Genomic DNA, 23407 nt, shown 5'->3' on the forward strand with positions numbered 1-23407 from the left:
ATTTGTCAGTGGGTCTGCTTTTAGCAACACACCCTGGTTCTTGTTTACCCAGTTGAGGAATAGCATTAATAAACATCTCTGAGGGCAGTGGTCTCCAGAATATACTCTCTGGTCTGGACAGGGTGTTAGTCAATTTGCAGGAGGCAAGCAAATGGGTCTAATCTATTTTAGGACTGTTTAAAGAAGGAGGGAAAGTCTTTTGGGAGAGGCAACCAACCAACCAATCAGTCAATCAGTCAATAAGCATTTATTTTACACCTTCTATGTTCCAGGTATTATTAAGAATTGGGGATAGAAATACAAAAATGTCTGACTTCAAGGAACTTACATTCTGTTGGAGGGAGATAGCATATATAAGTATGCATGAATAAGTATGAGTTAATTTTTTTTGTTTTGTTTTGGAGGGAGCACTGGAAGCTGGGGGGATCAGGAAAGGTTTCATGTAGGTATTGGCTTAGTGGGATTTTGAAGGACATAAGAATTCTAAGAAGTGTAGCTGAGGTGGAAGTGAATTCGAAGTGGGGAGGATAGCCAGTAAAAATGCTCCAGTGAAGACCATTCCATCCAGGGGATGAAATATATATGAAGAACAGCAAAAAGACCAGTTTGGTTGGACCTGAACTGAAGAGAAGAGTGGGGTAATGTATAATAAAGTTGGAAAGGTAGGTTGGGGTCAGGTTGTGAAAGGCTATAAAAGTTAAAGAAGTGTTCATATTTGATCCTAGAGGCAATAAAGAGCTGTTAGAGTTTACTTAAGCGAGTAGCATGATTAGACTTCTACTTTAGGAACATTATTTAAACAACTTTGTGGAGGATGCATTAGAGATGGGAGAAACTTGAGGCTGCAGAAGGCTAGCCATATATTTTCAAGCATCAAAGCTAAATAAAAGGATTCTTTTCATTACTAATATTGTAATAGTATTTTGACTACCATTTTTCATTACAAAAGTCCAGAGAGTCTTGTAATGGTACCTCATCATAGCATGGGTAAGAATTTAGGACAATGGTTTGTCCAAAAAAATACCTGTAGGGTTTAGTTGACTGCAATAAGTATGATGTGGCAACTCCTAAAGTTAATGTAATTGGACTTTATTAAGAGGGGCATAACTTCTAGGAATAAGGAAGTGATAGTTTGTCTGTACTCTGCCCTAGTCAGACTGCATCTGGAATATTGTGCTCAGTTCTGAAAACGAAGTTTGAAAGAGACATTGATAAGCTGGAGAGCATCCAATGGAGGGCAGTCAAGATGATGAAGGGCCTTGGGTACATGATGTATGAGAATCAGTTGAAAGAATTGGGGGATGTTGAACCAGGAGAAGAGAAGACATAGAGGACATGACTGCCGTCTTCAGTTATTTGAAGGTCTTCCAGGTAGAAGAGGGATTAGACTTAAGAGGAAACAACCAGGTGCAGGATGGAAAGGAAATTGCAAATAGATTCATTTAAGCTTGATATCAGGAGAAGCTTCCTAAGAATTAGAGCTATCTAAAAGAGATCCTATACTAGCTGTGTGATCCCGAGCAAGTTACTTAACCCCAATTGCCTCACCAAAACAAAAATAAAAAAATAAAAATAAAAGAGATTCTGCCCCAATGTGATGATGGTTCTCCCTTCATTGAGATTTTCAAAAAGATACTGGATGATTTCTTATCAGGGATGTTATAGCTGGAAGTCCTTTTGGGTATGGTTTGGCCTTGATAACTGCTGAGCTCTTTTCTGAGTCTTATAATCTTTGATTCCGTGATTCTCTGAATAGGTAGAGAATTCCAAAGATCTCAATAAGAGCTTTCAAATTAAGCCAACATATATGTTGCCATTCAAAGACATGTTCATGATACAAGGCTTAGTCCAGGACCTGAGGTTTAGACATTAAATCCTCACCTTTAGAACCCAACCTAACACTTTTGCGTCAGATGCCAGACTCCTTACCCTCAACAGGCCTCTACCTTGTGGATTCTTTTTAAGACAAAAGATTCAGATACTCATTTCATTTTCATCTTTGTATTTCCAGTGCTTGACATGGTACATGGCATATAATAGGCACTTATAATGAGGATCTTAGGATCATATATGTCAGGTTGCAAGGTACTTCAGTGACTATGCTTGTGCTTGTTGGTTGATTGATTTAATGAAAAGATGAGAACCAATGAGGATGGTGTTGGAAATTACATGTGAGAGGCTGAGTACTTATTTTTTCATGAAAATTTTCTTTAAGGAAAGATTCAGAAGATTCTGGACATTGTGAACACCTAATGACATTACCCCCCCCCCCCAAAAAGAAATTGATTATATTTTAACAGAAAAAGAAGTGGCTCATTACTGATTTGTGAGTCGTTCTATAAATCAGCTGTGTACAGTTAGACCATTAATATTAGCACAGTGAACAAAATTAATGGAAAGCTAGAAGAAAGAATACAATGAGAACAAAACATAGCTTTCAAGTAAAACAACTTCAGTCTGACACATTTAGACAAGTTACTGGTGAAAAATAAGATATTAATGATTAAAAGTACATTAGCATCAATTACTAAATTTCACAAAGTTTAACCAATGTAAATTAAATTTAATGTACTCATATGAGTAGACCAAAAGAACATATAAAGGGCCTAATCATTAAACTTAGTTGCCAAACTGGTAAGTATGGTGGCAAAGGGCAATGCCAGTTTAAAATATGAGCTTATCTTTAAAATCTTATGGAGATGATCAATCAATGAGCATTCATTAAGCTCTTTCTGAGTGTCAGGCACTGTGCTAGGCACTGGGGATACAAATTCAAAGAGTGAAACAATTCTTCCTTCCAAGCAGCTTACATTGGCTAATGGGATGCAATAGATACTGATTTTGAGCAGTACTTCTTTACTTCAGAAAAGAGTGAAAGAAAAGCAGTGGAGGGTAAAAACCAGTTTTACCAGTTTAAAGAAAGCTTGTTTAGCGACTCAACTAAACTAAACCATCCTGAGGACATTTAGCTGCATGTTTTTTTTTAAAACAAATTATTCTTACCATCAAGGACAGTAGAGCCGCCATAATTGAATTCTACTATCATAGTTCTGGATAGGCTTATTGAGAAGCTAGAAATGGCATTGAAGATACCAAAGATGAGAAAATTAGACAGCTAACTGAGACCAAGTATACACAGAGGAGAGCTGTGCTAGAGGTAACACATTTGTGAAGTCACTGAAGGATTGATTTTCAAAGTGTCTGGAAAAAAGGAGAAGTTTGTAAAAGAGTGGAAAAAAAAACTCTAACCTTAATTTCCCCCTACTCTGTGTAAAGGCTACTGTAAGAACACTGGTAATTATCAGCTGATAGATGCCTATTTAATCATCTATAACAAAATTTTAATAAGAACAATACTATATATGCATAAAGGGAATCTTCAGTGATGGTATTAGCAAACCTTTGCCTAGTGATAGTCCACAGTAGACTACATCTTTAGCCTCACACAGTTGAATGAAAAGTGTAGAAAATACATAATTCCACTGTTTGTTTTATTGGTTATTGACTTTTAAAAACCCCCCGCTGGATTTAGTAGAACAAAATGACACTTTGAAGACTGTCTTTCAATACGATGTCTCCCATTCATGAATTCAAAATATGCAAGATTCAAATCTGCCCTCAGACACTTGACACTTACTAACTGTGTAACCCTGGGCAAGTCTCACCAAAAAGCAAAGGAAAAAAAATTAGTGTGTATGTGTGTATATACACACACACACAAGATTCCTTGAAACATATAACAATAGAGACAATCCTCATTGATGACTGGTTGTTAACATCAGGCAAAGCATGAAAGAGACCTTCATATTTGCCAATGGTATTCATCACTGTCATGTAAGAAATCCAATGTCGATTCAAAATGGAAGATGGATTTCCTTTAAATGGTAAGGTCCTCCAGATGCTTCTGGTTGTAAATAACATCGTGTTAATTGCACCAAACCCTGGTACATTGCAGTCTAGTAAATGAGATTCCTAAATCAGGAGAGTTTGACTTCACTATTTATCTAAGAAAAAACAAGTAGGTGAAGAATACCTACTATCCAAACTGTGTGTAATATTTTGGGCAGACACTGGCTTCTTCCATGCCCATGTCTCTCCTATCCACAAAAAACCCTCACTTGATCTTTCCATTCTGGTTAACTATTGTCCTATATCTTTTCTGTCCTTTGTGACTAAACTCCTTAAGAAGGCTTTTACAAAAGTGCCGTCATTTTCTCTCCTCTCTTTTCTTTTTTTAAATTTTTATTTTTTTATAATTAATTTATTTTTGGTTTTCAACATTTACTTCCATAAGATTTTAAGTTTTAAATTTTTTCTCCCTCTCTCTCCTCCCCCCTCTCCAAGACAGCATGCAATCTGATTTAGGCTCTACTTATACATTCATATTAAACATATTTTCACATTAGTCATGATGTAAAGAAAAATTAGAACTAATGGGAGGAACCACAAGAAAGAAAAAACAAAACAAAAAAACCCAACAAAAGAAAAGGAGACCAAATAGTATGCTTCCATGTGCATTCAGACTCCTAAATTCTTTCTCTGGATACGGATAACATTTTCCACTGTGAATCTTTTGGCGTTGTTCTAGATTCTTGCATTGCTGGAAGAGCTAAGTCTATCAAAGTCAGTCATCACACAATGTGGTTGTTACTGTGTACAATGTTCTCCTGGTGCTGCTCATTTCACTCTGCATCAGTTCATGTAAGTTTTTCCAGGTTTTTCTGAAGTCCACCTCCTCATGATTTCTTTTTTTTGTTTTTCCTCCTTTAGCATTTAAATTTAATAATATCATTTGTTGCAATGCAATATGTTAGGTATTCATTGTCTAAGGGTATAGACCTTTTAGCAAAATGTAGTTTCTCTGTTTCTTCTAATTTTTTTTAAATTTTATTTAATTAATTAATTTATTTTTAGTTTTCAACATTCACTTGCACAAGATTTGGAGTTCCAAATTTTCTCCCCATCTTTCTCGGCCCTCCCCTCCAGATGGTGTGCGTTCTGAATACCCCCTCCCCTAATCTGCCCTCCCTTCTATCATTCTCCTCTTCTCTTATCCCCTTCCCCTTCAATTTTCCTGTAGGGCAGGATGGATTTCTGTACCCCATTTCCTGTATTTCTTATTTCCCAGTTGCATGTGAAAACATTTTTTTTAAACATGTGTTTTTAAAACTTTGGGTTCCAAATTCTCTCCCTTCTCTCACCACCTACCCTCATTGAGAAGGCAAGCAGCTCAACACAGGTTATGCATGTGTCATCATGCAAAACTCTTCATAATAGTCATGTTGTGAAAAACTTACTATATTTCCCTTCATCCTATCCCCCCCATTTATTCTGTTCTCTCCTTTGACCCTGTCCCTCCTCAAAAGTGTTTGCTTCTGATTACCCCCTCCCCTAATCTGCTGTCCCTTCTATCATCCTCCCCTGTCTTATCCTCCCCTGTCTTATCCCTTTCCCTCCTTGAGCCAAATCTGATGAGAGTAAGATTCACTCATTCCCTTTCACCTTCCCCCACTTCCCCTCCACTGTAAAAGCTTTTTCTTGTTGGTTTTGTATGAGATAATTTACCCCATTCTGCCTTTCCCTTTCTCCTTGTCCCAGTATAATCCTCTCTTACCTCTTAATTTTATTTTTTAGATATCATCCTTTCATCATCAACTCACTTGTGCCCTCTGTCTCTCTCTGTCTCTATATGTATATATATAATATATATATATACACACACATATATATACACACACATGCGTATATATACACATACATACATATACACACATACACACACACACGCATATATTTTTTCCCCTCCAACTACCCTAATACTGACAAAGGTCTCATGAGTTACAAATATCATCTTTGCATGTAGTATGTAAACAGTTCAACTTTAATAAATCCCTTATAATTTCTCTTTCCTGTTTACCTTTTCATGCTTCTCTTTTTTTTTTTTTTTTTTTTGGTAATTGGGGTTAAGTGACTTGCCCAGGGTCACAGAACTAGTAAGTGACAAGTGTTTTGGTCTGAGGCCGGATTTGAACTCAGGTCCTCCTGACTTCAGGGCCGGTGCTCTATCCACTGTGCCACCTACCTGCCCCTCATGCTTCTCTTGAGTCTTGTATTTGAAAGTTGAATTTTCCATTCAGCTCTGGTTTTTTCATCAAGAGTGCTTGAAAGTCTTCTATTTCACTGAATGTTCATTTTTTCCCCTGAAGGATTATACTCAGTTTTGCTGGGTAGGTGATTCTTGGTTTTAATCCTATCTCCTTTGAACTCTGGAATATGGTATTCCAAGCTCTCTGATCCCTTAATGTAGAAGCTGTTAAATCTTGTGTTAACCTGATTGTGTTTCCATAGTACTTGAATTGTTTCCTTCTGGCTGCTTGCAATATTTTCTCCTTGACCTGAGAACTCTGGGATTTAGCTACAATATTCCTAGGAGTTTTCATTTGGGGATCTCTTTCTAGAACCCTCTGGTTCTGGAATATCAGGGCAGTTTTCCTTTATAATTTCTTGAAAGATGTTCTCTAAGCTCTTTTTTTGATCATGGCTTTCAGGTGGTTCAATAATTTTTACATTCTCTCTCCTGGATCTATTTTCCAGGTCAGTTATTTTTCCAAGGAGATATTTCACATTGTCTTCTATTTTTTCATTCTTTTGGTTTTGTTTTATAATTGCTTGATTTCTCAGAGAGTTATTAGCTTCCGTTTGTTCCATTCTAATTTTAAAGGAATTATTTCTGCTCATGATTTCTTGTAGCACAATAGTATTCCATTACATTCATATACCACAACTTATTCATCCATTCCCCAATTGATGGACATTCCTTCAATTTCCAATTCTTGGCCACCACAAAAAGAGCTGCTTTAAATATTTTTGTACATGTGGCTTTTTTTGCCATTGTAAGATCTCTTTGGGATATAGACCTAGATCTTCTCTCTTTTCTTAGCCCGTTACAATCCAGCTCTGACTTTGCCATTCCACTGAAACCACTCCCTCCAAAAGTTAAACCAAATAGTAACTTGTAGTTGCCAAATACAATGGATTTTTCTCAATTCTCATTCTCCCTGATATCTGTAGCCTTTGACACCATTGATTATCCTTTCCTCCTTGATACATTCTTCTCTGTAAGTTTTTGGGACACCTCTTGCTCTAAGTTCTCCTCCTACCTATTTGATTGCTCCTTCTCCGTCTCCTTTGCTGCATCCTTCTCCAGATTATGCCCTCTAACTTTAGGGGTCCCATAGGGTTCTGTCCTGGACCTTCTTTTCTCTCTCTGTATTCACGTGATGATTTTATCAGCTCTCATGGATTTAATTACCATTTCTATTCTGATGATTCCCAAATCTCCCTATCCTGCCCTGACCTTTCTGTTGACCTCCAGTCTCACATTTTCAAGTACCTTTTAGATATCTCCAAACAGATGTACAGTAATCATCTTAAGCTCAACATGTATAAAACAACTCATTATCTCTCCTCACCTCCCCATTTCCCTATTACTATCAAGGACAACACCATCCTCTCAGTCCCCCAGGCTCACAACTTAGGTGTCATCTTCCACTTTTTTTCACCCCCTATATTCAATTTGTCACCAAGGTCTGTTGATCTCACCTTTGTACCATCTCTTGAATATGCCTCCTTCTCTCCTCTGACACTGTCACCACTCTGGTGCTGGCTGTTGTCACTACATGCCTGCACTATTGAAATAAACTTTTGGTGGGTCTGCCTGTGTCAAGTATCTCTCTACCCTAATCCATCCTTCATTCAGCCACCAAAATAATTTTCCTAAAGTACAGGTCTGACCATGTCACCTCCCTACTCAGTAAATTTCATCAGTTCCCTATTGCTTCAAGATCAAATACAAAATCCTCTGCTTGGCATTCAAACCCTACATAGCCTAACCCTTCTACCATTCCAATTTCTTACCCCTTACTCCTTGCCACTCCTTCTTCAGTCAGTGACACCGTCTTCCTTGCTGTTCTCCAAAGAAAGCACTTCATCTCTTGGGTTGGGGAATTTTCTTTGGCTGTCTCCCATTCCTGGAATGCTCCCCCTCCTCATCTCTGCCTACTGGCTTCCCTGGCTTTTTTAAGTCCCAAATAAAATCTCATTTTCTATGAGAAGCCTTTCCCAACCCCTCTTAATTCTAGTGCCTTCCCTGTCTTGATCATTTCCTGTTTGTTTTGTATATAGCTTTTTTGATTATTGTCTCCCTCTTTAAATTGTGAGTTCCTTGAAGGCAAGTACTATCTTATGCCTCTTTTTGTATCTCTAGCACTTAGCACAATGCCCAACACATAAGCAGGTGCTTAATAAATGTTTACTGTTTATAACTGATTAATACTTATATTCTTATGGCACTGTTTGTATGTCTCTGAAGAGTTAGAAATCAGTGGCACCCAGAGGACAATTGAAAACACATAATCAGTGTGAGTAGGCTATAACATATTACAAATAAGAATCATTAAGGAGAAGTAGAATAAAAAGTGGCAAAAAAGTTAAGTGAAAAAGATGTCATGTGGAGAGAGAAAGGGATATCTGGTTTTGTGCCCCATTGGTATCCTTGTGATATAAAGAGAAAGTGAGAAAGATTCCCAGTGGTTTGTGTGGATTTCCTTTGGTAAACTCTTGAAAGGATTCAGACAAGAATCATATATAATGGGCAGGCATGGATAGGTTTCAATCTTTATTAGTGGAGGGAATCTCTACGTTGATTAGATTTTTGATCTGTTTAGGTATTTGAACATTTTATTTCAGTATAAATGTAAATTGTGGGATAAATATGTTTTTGTGGGTTAATCTGGGGAAACCACTGTGACATTCAGTTTTAAAAGTTGACTTAAAAATGAACTTCTGAATGTCACTGTTCATAAATTAAGGACTTTCCACCATATCTTACCTGGAAAAACTGAAGGGAACAGGCTATGTTGGCAAGAAGGGAGCATTGTTGATTATGCATATTCTGATATGGGAATTTCAAAACCTCATGAATCACAAATAAAAGTATAACCATAATTATATTTCTAAGTAACAAAAGTGTCATGTATATTATAAGGCACATAATAAATACTTGTTCCTTTGAAGACATGCCTTGGCTATTCATTTTTTATACTATGATGATGATGATGATGATAGCTAACATTTATCTAGTGCTTTAAGATTTTCAAAGTGCATTACAAATATCTCATTTTATGTTCACAATAGCCCTGGGTGTTAGATGCTGTTATTGTTATTATTATTATTATCATTGTTATTGTTATTGTTATCATCATCACCATTTTACAGATGAGGAAACAGGTTGAGAGTTTACGTTATTTGTCCAGGGTCACACAGCTAATGAATATCTGAGGTCAGATTTGAACTTAGTTATTTCTGTCTCTAGCTCCTATGTTCTCTCCACGTGCCAGCCTGAAGATTGTAAATTTTCATACTGTTTGCAATTTTTGCTTTTGCATTGAAAATGCCAAATGCTCAATGAAAATTTAGTTTGTTGATGTGTATCATTTCATTGTGAGTAAGCCTGATATAATAACTGTTGTTATGATTTTCCATATTTGATTAGGTTTACATTCAAAGAGCAGAGTATAACTAAAAGCAAGACCATTCTATAAAAATCTCAATGTATTAAGTGGACTTTAAAAATATTTGTCTTGTAAACTACAAGTTTTGTTTGTTTTTTTTGCCTACAGATTATTTATCTTACACAGCTTTTAACATATACCTGGAAAAATAACCTGCCAAGATGTAATCTACAAACTTGATACATTTTTTCAAACTTGATATGTTTTTTGTAATTTTCAATGCCATACTAATTTCCTCCCTTGGAATGTAATGGGAGAATAATAGAAAGTAAATGTCAGATGTACATTTTGTTGATTAACTGTCACTGGTTTATGAGTGTACAGCTGTTTTGTACAGTGTGATGGTCAGTGTGGTTTGGTAGTAATAATAATGATAAAATTTTTACTGGCATTATCAACAATAGTAAATATACCATTCTGTTAACTAAAACCACACAAACAGATTTACTCCTCTTGTGTGTTCAGATAACTGCATAAAAATGTTTCTGTGTTCATTCACAGTCAGCCATGAGCTACATTAAGGTAGAAAAGTGAAATTATTAGAAAAGAAATAAGCACCATTACTAAGTAAACTTTTGATGTAGCCAACGAGTTTTGTTTGCTTTTGTTTGTATTTCATCTTTGCATTTTCTGATCAGATATGATTTAAATGAGATAGCAGAAAGCTATAGAAAATGGAAATGTTTTCCTATATATAAATACAACACTTGCTTATTTAGATTTTGCCTTCAGTTCTTTTTTCTGTATATCTGTGTTTTGGGGAATTATCAATTATAAGAAATAAATTTAATAATCTTCTACTTAATGATTTCAAGGGCAACTTATCTTTAAATTGTAGAAATAAGTTGTCTTTAGCAGATTTTTAAGTTTGTCTTTATTGCTTTTATTCTTTTTGCCTTAGCTTTTAGTAGTAAGTTTCCAAAGCAATTATTCAGATTGTTCAAGCAAAGTCTTTTTTTTATCCCTAATTGTTAAAGTCACATCATAAGGTTTTTTGTTTGTTTGTTTGTTTTTTGTTTTGTTTTGTTTTTTTTTGTGAGGCAATTGGGGTTAAGTGACTTGCCCACAATCACACAAGCTAGGAAATATTATGTGTCTGAGGCCAGATTTGAACTCAGGTCCTCCTGACTCCAGGGCCAATGCTCTGTCCACTGCACTACCTAGCTACCCCCTACATCATAAGTTTTATCAAACATTTTGGTAGCAGAAAAGAATTTAATTGTGTCAGAAGTGAGAAATCCTATTTTAATGAGTTTTTTTTTCAAAGTGTCATTATGTTTAGGATATAGCTGGGAACTCATTTTTGAACAGCTAATTTCTATCCATAAGCATAATAAATAACATTAATGATTCCATGGACCTTGGAGGGCTCAGCAGGAACAGGTTCCTTGGGCAGCTTTTCAATCCAACCTCTGTACCAGCTCCTCTTTTCCTTTCCCACCTTCTTACTAGACATTCACCTTCTATCCCCACCCCATAAAGGAGTGAACCCAGAACCCTTGATTGACTCTGGCCCTAGAACCCCATCCCCATCCCCCATCCTCACCCTTCCAACATGGCATCTCACATCTTTTGGGTGAGCAGAGAGTCACCAACTATATTCCTTTTGGTAAGATGGAGGACTACCAAGTTCTACAATCCACCCTCCTGTTATACCCCTCAAGACCCTTGGATATTATCATTTGAACTGCTGATGCAACTTAAGGAACCCAAGACCTTAACTAGAACTTTTCTTATACTCAGCACTGTTTTGGTGGGGGATGAACTGAGTGTATACAAATAACCTTCCTATATATAATATAATATAACATAACATAACGTAACATAACATATATAATATGTATATATAATATAACCATTACTTTCCACTCAGCAATTTTCCATCAACCCATCAGCTACTTTCTTACCATAACATATCTATACACTTGTATGTGTATGTGTTTGTAGACAGGAGAACAGAGTAAGGGCCTTGAAATGAAGTGGAACTAGCTTTTCTCCTCAGTGTTCTCCTGACCAGAAATGACTGAAGTTGTAGGGCTGCCATATAATAAAGTAATTCTTGAGTTTGGGATGGTTTATTTTGTTGTATGGTGGAATTATTGACTAGAAAGTACAGTTGTTCGGGAAGATACTCTCCCTTATTTCCATTTGTTTCTCAGAGAGTGGTTAATCAACAAGCACTTACTGTGTGCCTGGCACGGAGACAACAATGAAACATCCCTGCCATGAAGGAACTTACATTCTATTGCAAGAAACTATGTATACACACATAAGCAAATACAAACTATTTACAAGTAAATACAAGGCAGTTTTTGGTAAAGGAGGTACTGACTGCAGGGAGATTCCAAAAGGGCCTCAGGTAGGAAGTGCACTTGAGCTCGGCTTTGAAAGACAGCTTGTGGAATGACAGAGAATTGAGAAATGTAATGGACGATCAAGAGAGCCAGCTTGGTTGGATCAGACTTATGAAGGGAAGTAATGTAGGATAATCCTTGGAAGGTAGGTTGGAGCCAGATTGTAAAAGGTTTTTAAATGGCAAAAAGAAGAGGTAATAGGGAACCAATGGAGTTGATCAAACAGGGTCTGACCGTTTTGAGAGACAGGGAGAGCAATTAAGAGACTATTGCAATAGTCCAGGAGAGATGTGATGAAAGCTTGAAGTAGGGTGGTGGCTGTGAGTGTAAAATAAGGGGTGAATGGGAGAGATTGTGGAGGTAGAAATAATAAAATTTGGCATCTTATTAGATTTGTGGGGTGTGGAGGAGAGTAAGGAGTTGAAGATTACTCTGAAGTTGCAAATCTGGGTAACAAAGACTGGAAGGTTCCCTTTAAAGAAATAAGGAAATTTGGAGATTGGTCACAAGGTTATCTTTCCATTGTTAATATTTTTGGATAAAAAGGAGCTACCAAGGCACTTTATTACTGTTGGTTTAACTTATAGAATGCTTCCAGAATGTATCCCTGACTGTATTTTGTGTCAGTAACTGCTAATTTCTTGCTATGTAGGATTCACTCAGTTGATGATGATATCCTCAACTTTAGCCTGGAGTTCACTAATTGGAAGCGGCTTCCCCTTGCTGTTGAGAAGATCCTCTCTGCTCATGCAGAAAGCTCTTCCTGGGTCCCGCTTAATCATTTTGGTGAGCCATTTGGTTTTTATATTTATATTTGTATTCCCTTTGACCTGCCCTGCCCTCTGGGCCATGACTTTAAGTTGGAAACATCTCTTTAGGCTATTGGTGGTATGAAGACTGGAAAGTCAAAAATAAATCACCTGAGAAAAAGTGTAGTTTAATTGCCTTAAGCTAAAATCAGAGCTAGCTTTCCAAGTTAAAATAACTAGTCTTTGAAGTAAAGCAGGTGTTCAGAACTTATACTTCTGTTTAGTGATATCCTCATTTTTGTAGTTTACTCCAATTAAAATATCTGGTTAGTAAATGAATTTAAGTGGTGATCTGATGAACATTCAGTTAACTCTAATGTCCTAACTTGAGAGTGTAAAGAGTTTTATTCATTCTGTAAAATCAAATGAGATTATGTATGTAAAGTGCTTTGTAATGATAAAGTGTTCAATTAATGTGAGTTACTGTCAACCAACAAGCATTTATTAACTACCTACTCTATTCAAGGCACAATACTAAGCACCTAGTACACAATGACAAAAGTGAACTAGTCCCCACCATTGAGGACTTTGTGTCCTAATGGGCTAGATCGCATATACATAAGATACATACAACATAGATCCAAGGTAACTTTATTGGGGAGGCAGTTATGTTTGAGTGGAATGTTGAATAAAATCAGGAATTCCAACAGTCAGAGGTTATGAAGGAAAGCATTCTAGGTAAGGAGGATAGCCAATGAAAGGGCACAAAGATAGGAAGTGGAGGGGAGTAATATGTAAGACTAGAAAGGGGCCAGATTATTAAAAAGCTTCAAATGGCAAACCAAGCAGTTTATACTGTCCCAAAAAAGTATTAGTGAAGTTGTAAACTATTAAAATTTAAAACTATACAAATTTTTGGGGGGATACTCTATATAGATAGGTTAAACTATTAAAATTTAAAAGTGCACTAAGACTTTTAGGACACCCTGTATTTGGTGCGAGAAGTAATAGGAAACAACTGTAAGTAGTGGGCATTATACACCATGCAAATTGGCAAAAATGTCAAAAAATGGCAATGGTCAATGTTGGAGAGATTGTAGAAAGATAGACACATTAATACATTGTTGGTAGAACTGAGAAATGGTGCAGATATTTTGGAAAGCAATTTGAAATTATGCAAAGTGACCCAAGGAAGCAACTGATAGGAAAAAAATCCTCATATTTTCCAAAATATAGCAGCATTTTTTGAGAGAGCTAAGAATTGGAAAAAAATAGATATCCATCAATTGGGGAATAGATAAAAACAAACAAACTTGTGCTACATGAATATAACGAAACATAAATATGCTTTAAGAAATGATGTGTGTGATGAATACAGAGAAGCGTGGAAAGATCTATGTGAATTGTAAGCACAGCCAAGAAAACAGTATACACACTGACTACAATAATGTAAATGGGAAGTACAATGACACCCCCCCATCAAAAGAATACATAACAAAGTTTTAAATATCAAACAAGACTTGGAATGAAGAGATATGAGAAAACACCCTTAACTCACTCCTTTGTGTAGGTGGGAGGTCCACAGGTGTTACACATTGCATATATTTTCTGATTTTGTCCAATGTATTGATCAGCTGTGCTGGCTTTTTTTTTTTCCCTCTCCAAATAATACTATTTGTAATATGGGATGGTTCTCTGAGAATGGTAGGGGGATACATGGGATACCATGGTGAAGTAAGAAACCAAAAATATCAATAGAGTGTACATGTGACCATGTCACACTCCTGCTCAAAAAAAAAAGAGTAAGGGTTATATAGTCAGAATACTTTGTATAAAATTATTACACTGTGCCATGTCTATTTTGACTTGCTAGTACAATGGGATGTCATAAGTATTTCCTGTGGAGGTGGACTGGAACTAATTTAGATTTTGTGACCTTGTTGGTATTTAAAAAAAAATAATTAGTAGGCTTCATTTTGCTCTAATTTTGACCCATTTGTTGAAGCTAGTTGAAGAAATTAAAAAAGGCTTAGTAGAAAAAAATCTTAGTGTAAGAAAAGCATATCTAAGCTAGCAATAGTGTCTCAAAAGGTCTTGAAGCTATTCAGTTTAAGCTATGCAATGTAAGGGCATAAAACATGATGTGTCCCTTTAATTTTTGTAGCTGTTTCTTTCTTTTTTGTGTGTGTGTGATGTACTTTATATTTACATTACAGCCATTTCCCATCTCCACCTCCTGATTGAAACTGCTCTTGTAATAAAGAAAAACAATTAAGCAAAATTATCAAATATAGAGACTCACATTTTTAAAGTTGTGCACAATATCCTGTCCTGGTAGTTTTCCTTTTCCTTTCTGTCAAGAGGAAGGAGGTATATGTTTCCTTGTGTCTTTGTGGGACTTCCACTGCTTTTTCCATTACTCAGAGTTTTGCTTCTTTTTAGCAATCTTTTTCATTTATATTGAGAGACAGTATAGTGTAGTGGAGAGAGAACCTGACATTAACTCTGGCTTCTGATAAAGGCCTTATCTTCTCTCTTAGTTTCCTCCTTTTTAAATTGGAAATAATACTTCTCATTCTTCCCTCAGAGAGCTGTAAAGAGAATTTTGTGTTTTTTTTTTGTTTTATAAATTTTAAGTTGCAGTATAAATATAATTATTATTATCAGGTTGAATGGAGCTATTAGATACCCAGTGAAGAAAGATAGTAATCTGAAGTCCTTGTTAGTTTTCAAGTACAGAGGTATTTTTTTTTCCCTTAATATTGTGGTTCTGATTTGCATTTAATTCTTAACATTGAGTGTTTGGTCTGATGATATCAATTATGTACCCACACCCATAAAGAACAAAAATCTATTCAGTAGAAATAGATGAGGGACAGTGGTTTTGGTAACAGTCAAAAGAAAGGACATATGCCAAATTGGGAAAATTAGTGCAATGTATCAATTAGGAAAGAAATGGGAAGGTTTACTCTGAAGACCTTAACATATGGCAAGCCTTTCCCGATGAAGGCAAAAAATGGTGCGTGTGTGCATTAACTCCGAAATGGAATAAGTCCATTAATACATTCTCATTTAATTAGGCACTTGCTAGAGCTTGTGTAGAGTACTAATCACCCTGTTGTAAGAAGATTTTTGTTTTGGCTGAAGATTCAAAAGAATTTATCTCACAGGCATTTATCTTGAGCATTTTTTTTTTTGGTATCATTGAATGTACTGAAGATTTAACAGTCTTCCTTAAGTTCCAGTTTTTCTGAATTATCCTCTGATTCAAGGGTATGAGTAAGAAAACTATTGTCTTGTTATTAATACAGCCCTGTAAATTGATTACTGGAGTATAAAAGAAATTGTGGGATGAAGTGTTTACTTCCGCAGAAATAGTTCCTCTCCGCCCAGATGATATCAGTGCTTCAGGTGCAAATAGTGCTAGTAAGCTACTCATACACACTAGGTCACTTAGTCTTTTCAAAGGTAAAGGCTTGCCCATCTGGAAACGTTTGAGGGAACACATAACTATTTTATTTATAATGGTTGGTATCTATGGATAGTTGGGTACTGTAAATAACAAAAAAGAAATACTGTATCACTCTGCACCACTATCTCACAGGTCCTAAGAATCTCTAGATCCTTCTAGAAGCATAGTGTTCTCTCCACCCACTCCCATCCAACAAGAGACTTGTTCCTTATTCCAAGACAACCAACTTTAGAAGATGCACCTACATCTCAGGGAGACTTCGACTTGATCTTGAATTAGAAGATCAGAAAATGACTTCAAAGTGTTAGATGATTTTGGACTCAATTTTATAGGAAAGGTTGTTGTCTCAACCTAAGAAATCAAATCTCTATTTAATAGCTTTAAGTCTCCTAGCAGTAGATTTTAGGTTCTCTTGAAAGTATATTTTACCTTTGTTTCTGCTGAGACATTCATATTTCATTATAAGGGAGAGCTTGACCCTACCTCAACCAGTTATAAAGATTTAGTATCCATTGTAATATTTAAACTAGTGACTATACTTCTGGAAATAGCATTAAAACTTTCATAGACATTTTGCACACACAATTACTGTATACATGGATTTAAAACTCCCTTAGCACTCAATAGCAAGTTAAGCAAAAATGGCACCAAAGGGCTAGGGGAAATAATCCACATATTAAAAACTCCCTCAGTCAAGATGAACCTATTTCTGAGCAATTATGGTTCATCAGGTCAGTGATCTGTTAAGGCCTCAGTAGAACAAAAATGGTGCTATTAAAATTGAAATCAGTTCTTAAAGTGACTCTCCTTTCATTCTGAATGCCTAAGTCTTTTAAGACCTAAGGTGATTAACTGATTTCAGTATTAAGAAAACATCAAAGAATTAAGATATCACAGCTTCTGGAGAACATCACTCTAGCTGAGTCTAGTACTATGCCACAAATGCAAAACATATAAGCCTGAGCTCTCCCATCTGACAAAGGGGTGATGTTTGCAGCTGTTATTTATTTTACTGTGATATTTAAGATTAAAATGGGGTAATTGACTTGAAAGCAAAGGAAACTAATGTGCTATGCAGATTCTACATTAGTAGTTATTGAAATATGATTTATGAAGCTTAAGAATCTGTCTATCTTTGCCTTAGATCCAGCTTTCATATACAAATTCAAGTGCACTTTCTGTTTAGTCATTTAACTTTTGGGATTTGGAAAGTGACTGGCAATGTCAAGATCTTCCTTTTCTTGATCTATTAATCTTTGCTGTATTTTATAGGGATTATGTAAACTTAATGGACTAACAGAAAAGCTATGTTCTTGATTCACATGAAAGTGCGATTGTTTTTCATTTTTATTAGTTCTCATGGACATTAACCTTTGTAAACACTTTTTCATTTTTATCTTGGGAATTAAGTTGCTGCCATTAAAAAAAAATCATTCCTATAGAAGTCATTGAGGACTCTTCTTTTGATTGAAATTGTCTTTATATATATGTGTGTGTGTGTGTGTGTGTGTGTGTACATACACACATATCTTTTAAAGGCAGTTTTATACTGTTGTGCTTAAATTTAAGAGGATATTTTTGGCAAGTGGTTCAAAGTGCTTGATTTGGTACACCTGGAGGCTGTTTGCTCTGGGCAAAAAAAAAATGAGGCATTTTTTGTTGTCCTTTGTCCATTACTGGACCTAGTAGAATTCTTTCCTTAATTTGAGTTGTTGGTATTGCTAACTGTAGAATTTGAGGCCTTAATTTGTGTAATGGTACTGTTGCATCCTTTTATTTTAATTTTTTTTAATATCTTGGTTTTGTTCATTTCTACAGTTTCTGTTCCTTCCCTGACTCACCTCTGCCGCTTGGAAATTCGGTCCATTCTAAAACCAGAACGCCTGCGATCTGATAATTTTATCCGTCAATTACCTCTTCCCACTAGCCTGCATCATTATCTGCTCTATGCAGAAGTCTTGAGAATGAATGAAGTTCCTGAACTGATACTTACTCAGAATGGAGAGACCATTGAAACCAGTTAATGGCTCATTTATTACTTTGAAGATGAAGAGGAGAGTTGTAAAGTTGCTTCCTATGTTTGGACATTAAAACCAGGGGACTTTAGCCAATGCCTGGGGCTTTTCCTTATGAAACTATCTATTGTGAAGCGCTGTTATTGCTACATTGCTGGTTTATGCTATAAACCTTAGTCATGTTATTTGCTGTGATATTCATTTTGTTGAACCATTTCCTCCCTCTTCATTGAAATTTTCAACTCTTTTGTCCTTTTATGAATTTTCGATCTGGACTATGCTGCTGCTTCTTAACACTAGTGATTTAAAAAGTATGTTTTCATCAACTGTTTTGTATTTACCTGGATTGGAAACATTTAGTGGAATGTATGTAGCCTCAGTGGAGCTATTCACAGCAGATGTTGAGCATTTTGTATAGATTGGCTGTAATGTTGATAAAAGAACTAGTTCCTCATTCCTGCTGTATCCTTTTCTCATTTCTTAACCTATACTGACTTTTATGAACAATTGATTTTTCATATGTAACCTCAGGGAAGAATTCTTTTGAAAATTATGGAAATTTGTTCATTCTCCCAGTTTATTTTTTCCTTTTATCCTCTCTTTATCAGAAGATTCAGTTTTTAAGTTTATAAGAGCAGGAACAGATCTGGATGCAAGCACATACTCAATTGAAAAGATAATCAGGTCTGTATTGACACAACCCTTTCATTTGATTCTGAATACTAATCAAAATACTGAAGGAGTCATTTTCTACCATCTTTAAAGAAATAGTGTCTCTCCTGGGGTTCCTCACTTCAGTATTCAGGTTAGACTTTATGACCTTTAAAGTCCCTTCTAATTCTGACATTCTGTGATTTATGATTTAGAATTCAAGCTTAATTCTGGCCTTGTATCAAAGGTTTCAGTTTTGAACCTTTGTAACTGAGTGGCAACTCCTTTAACATTTAGTTACATAAATAAGATTATCAATTGACCAAAAATGAATACACACACACACACACACACACACACACACACCTGTGCATGCACACATACCCACACACACACACACATAAATATATATAATACATATAAAATTCATTCTAAGTTAGGGAGTTGCAGATGCACTGGGTAAGAAGTTGATCAGTAGTCAGTGGTCACTAAATAGTGATTCTGAGTGAGTGGGGCACCTGTGGTCAGTCAGTATAAGATATCTGTACTTTGACAGATGTACTTTTGACTCCAGACTTGATAGCAAAGAGGTTGTGAATGCTCTTTGGTGAATTTTGTTCTCATCTACCAGGAATAAGCTAAGTTCTTTGTCATTATGCTGAGATGAAGTGGCTTAGAACATAACATATGGGCATAAGTCAGCAGCATCCATCTTTGCTGGGGCTTGACTTTTGTTCAGTTGAGGTAGTGTGGAGGCTGGAGCAAACAATGGTGATTTGTTATTTTTTTTTTTATGGCCCAAAGAAATGGCCAAAACTTTGTACTTAAAAGAATCGTTGCCACAGTTGCTAGTATTTTGCCTCCCACCTTTGCCATTACTGTTGCTGAGGAGGGAAGTTGGAACTACTGGAGACACTTGATCATTTGGGTTCATTTGTGGACATGTAACAAACATGATTTGTGGTGAAGAAAGTTAAAATTGTGGCAAAGAATTGAATTTTAAAAAATGATTCCTAAATCTGGGCCAGACCAAGTCTTCATTGTGTCACAGTAATATTCATTTTTCAAATTTTCTTTGTATATTCTTGAATAATATTTCTATTTTTATTAAATGATCATGATAGAGACAAATATAGGTAGATTTTTTGCTGGGGTGAAATTTGTCTCTGTTTGATTCATGTTATTCAGATGCACAATAAACAAATCAATTTATGGTTAACCATTCAAGTTTGGCTCTCAATGATTGAATATCAATATATTGGAAGCTCTTGCCTAAATAACTCAGGATGGTTCTCTGGTGTTACCTTCCATACAGTGTCACACTGGGCCTCAGACTTAGCATTTTAGCTTCCATCCTGAGGCTCTGTACTACTGATGAGTGAGAATTCACTATATCTAGTATGTAGACTCACCATGCTATACTCTGGCCACCTTTCTGCCATGCTGCCCTGCCCTGTATCTTCTTTCTGCCTCTAGCTCTGAAATCAGTAATCAAGTCAATATTACAATTTCTGGAAAGGTTGTGTCAATCAGTTTCACTGTGACTCCATTTACCATCCCTGTCAAAACAAAATATCCCCTCCCTGGCCACCACACTCCCCCATATCTGTTTTCTTCCATTAGGTTGTAAGGTCCTTGAGACCAAAAACTGTCTTGTTTTTTCTATTTGTGTACACATCACTTAGCACAGTGCCTGGCACATAGTAAGCCTTTAACAAATTATTTTTTCATTCATTCATTCATCCATTTAACCTTTGAGACAGCTAAATGACAAAATATTTTACTCACTTGGATAAAAATAACTTTTTTTGTGCAAGTCTTTAACATATTTTTATTGCTTTTAAAAACCTGTGTTAAATATGAAGTTGAACTAAACGTAGTTGGATTTAAGTAATAGATGAGTACATTTAGTCAGCCTTAAAAGAAACTACAGTCTCACATATTTGCTTCTTTACAGAAATCATGGTGAGTACAGAGAGAATTGAGAAGGGAGCCTAATTAGAAATTCGATATATTTTGACTTTCTAGTATTTCTTCTTAAGTATAATTTTATGGGAATCTATATTTGGGGAAAAAGTCTGAGCAGACGTCTAAGGGCTAGGGAAAATGGTAGAAGATAATGGCAGTGGCTAGGTAAAGCCAAAGTAATTTCTGTTGTCTACAATAAGGGCTTTAGGCCTGATTTTTTTTAGATTTTTTTTTTAGGCAATTGGGGTTAAGTGACTTGCCCAGGGTCACACAGCTAGTAAGTGTCAAGTGTTTGGTCTGAGACTGGATTTGAACTCCGGTCCTCCTGACTTTAGAGCCAGTGCTCTATGCACTGCGCCACCTAGCTGCCCCTAGGCCTGATGACTTAAAAAAATTATTTCAGAACTGCATCCATTACACTGCTTTCATAAAATCCCACGGAGCCAATTTCAACATAAGTGATTGGTTATAAAAATCTTTAATGGACAAAGTCTTGGGCATTTCAAAATGCCTCCTTCCTAGTATCTTTCCCCTGAGTTTTTAGTACTGGACGATGGTTGCTACAGCTGCTTTTCTTCCTCAGAAATTAACATAAAGATACAAGTCAGTAAGTAAGAGGCTTGGCTAATATTTCCGTATGATCCAAGAACAGGTTTTTCCTGCTAAAGTCTATTGTAAGGGAAAGGACTGAAGGCCAGGAAAAGAATGCCATATATTTGAGCCTACACTCAAATACTCTCTCAAGGGAAATGTATTATGAATGATCTTGGTTAAATACAGATTGAATTTAAAGTATTAAGGGTTATAACAATATTTCCTGACATGCTTAATTTTTAAAATTTCTATTAGATATGTTCTCCTTATTTCATATTGCACCATTTTTTTGTGCTTTGAGGCTGTATTGGTTTTAAGCTTATACAATAATTAGTTAATTCGTATAACTGAACAACTCTTAAGCATGAAATGGGCCATCTCACTCAAGATGCCACAGTACTTATTTTCTTTTCAAGTCGATAAAATCCAAGTGAGTTTTAGTAATGCATGTTTGTAATTTACTTTTGTTTTTGGAGCTGCAGAGAAATTCTCCCTTTCCATTTGCAACGGGCAAATTACTACAAGGGGCAGTTAGGTGGCACAGTGGATAAAGCGTTGACCCTGGAGTCAGGAGGACCTGAGTTCAAATCTGACCTTAGACACTTACTTAGCTAGCTGTGTGACCCTGGGCAAGTCACTTCACCCCTATTGCCTCCAAAAGAATAATAATAATAAAAAGAAGTAAAAGGAAATCTTACTACTTCAAACAAATTAGAGGGAAAGTCATTCAGAATTAAGTAAAAAATTGAATTGTAAAATATTTTTAAAGGAATGTACTTCTGTTTTCAAGCTTTGAAATGCTCAACAGTGTCACATGCTGCAGGAGGGTCAAGAAGGATGAATCATAACTCATTTAACATCTTTTCTCTTTGGTTTCAAGATAAGTTTTAGCTGAACCTAATGTTAAAAGATTATAAATTCTGAGTGGGCAGAGTAGGAATAATCAAGATTTGTCTCTATTGATTATTTCTTACAACAGCATTGTAAAGTATGCCATTCTCACTTTCTAGAGAAAGAAATGAAAATGTGATGATCTTGCTTCTTTTTGAGTATATGTATATCAGTAAACTGTCAAATTTCTGAATATCCAGTCTGTTACTTTACCACTGAGTTATTCTGCTATGTCATATGTGGTCTGTATCATTAATGAAAGAATTTAAAACTCTTTTGTAGCAGTGAAGATTGGTGTCCACAGAATTTTTCTGTCTCTTGGCTTATATTTCATGCATGGCACTAATAGATGAAGTAGAGCAGGTGGTAATTGCCATTGGAGCATTGAGACTTGTGAACAGCATCTGTTTATGTCTCCTTTACCATCTAATGGTTATCATAACCTCACCTACTGTCTGCTTTCCTATGTGGATGATAAAAGTCCATCATGAGTCGTTAAAAGGTGCTTCTGACGTGACAGAAGAAAGTCCATCTAGTGATTGGTTATGACTATCATTTGAAGTGAGTGGTAAAAAAGAAAAAAACATCAGTTCTGAGGTTAATATGCATATTTGCATCAAATAATGTGAGCTAAAGGGATTAATTCCAAGTCAGAGTATTGTTTTAATGGAAGAGTTAGTTAATAAGGCACATGCATTGGCCTTTGTTTTTGATATTTTCAAAAACTGTTATTGTACTTCTAATTATTTCAGCATGTAAAGGATTCAAAACCTTTTTTCATCCAACTGTACATTTTCATATTACTTATACTACCTATATATGCTAATTAAACAAATACTGAGTGTGTGCATACTCACATGTATTTGTGAGTACACAAGTGTCAGCTAGGTACCAGTGCTTAGCACAGTGCTTGGGACATAGTAGGCACTTAATAAATGTTTATTCAAATTTGACATGTAAATCCTGGAAAAGCTGGAAATTTGCTGTTTGAGGTAAAAGCTCATGGGATTTTATTTTGAGATGTCTGATGGATTATAATAATCCATTGATAATCAAGAATCCATTATCTGAGAGAAATGCCACAAGCTACTCAGAGAAAATGTGTTACTGGTGGGAAGTCAGCATCTGGAAAAGTTGAAAG

The 23407-nt window shown here is 35.9% G+C and overlaps 1 protein-coding gene across 4 annotated transcripts in view; it reads left to right on the plus strand.

Annotated features, from left to right (window-relative positions):
- ASB3 (ankyrin repeat and SOCS box containing 3) overlaps positions 1-18616 on the plus strand; it is a 127116-nt gene extending 108500 nt beyond the window's left edge. For all 4 annotated transcript variants that reach the window (XM_027865069.1, XM_027865071.1, XM_027865070.1 and 1 more), the window contains 2 exons: positions 12579-12712; positions 17966-18616. In XM_027865069.1, the coding sequence (XP_027720870.1) occupies positions 12579-12712; positions 17966-18171 (340 nt within the window). In that variant the 3' untranslated portion in view covers positions 18172-18616. The remainder of the gene's footprint in view (positions 1-12578; positions 12713-17965) is intronic.
- Positions 18617-23407: the final 4791 nt, after the last annotated feature.

This window comes from Vombatus ursinus, unplaced genomic scaffold (assembly GCF_900497805.2).
Source record: "Vombatus ursinus unplaced genomic scaffold, bare-nosed wombat genome assembly UNPS02014778.1, whole genome shotgun sequence".
In the NCBI taxonomy this organism is placed as follows: domain Eukaryota; kingdom Metazoa; phylum Chordata; class Mammalia; order Diprotodontia; family Vombatidae; genus Vombatus; species Vombatus ursinus.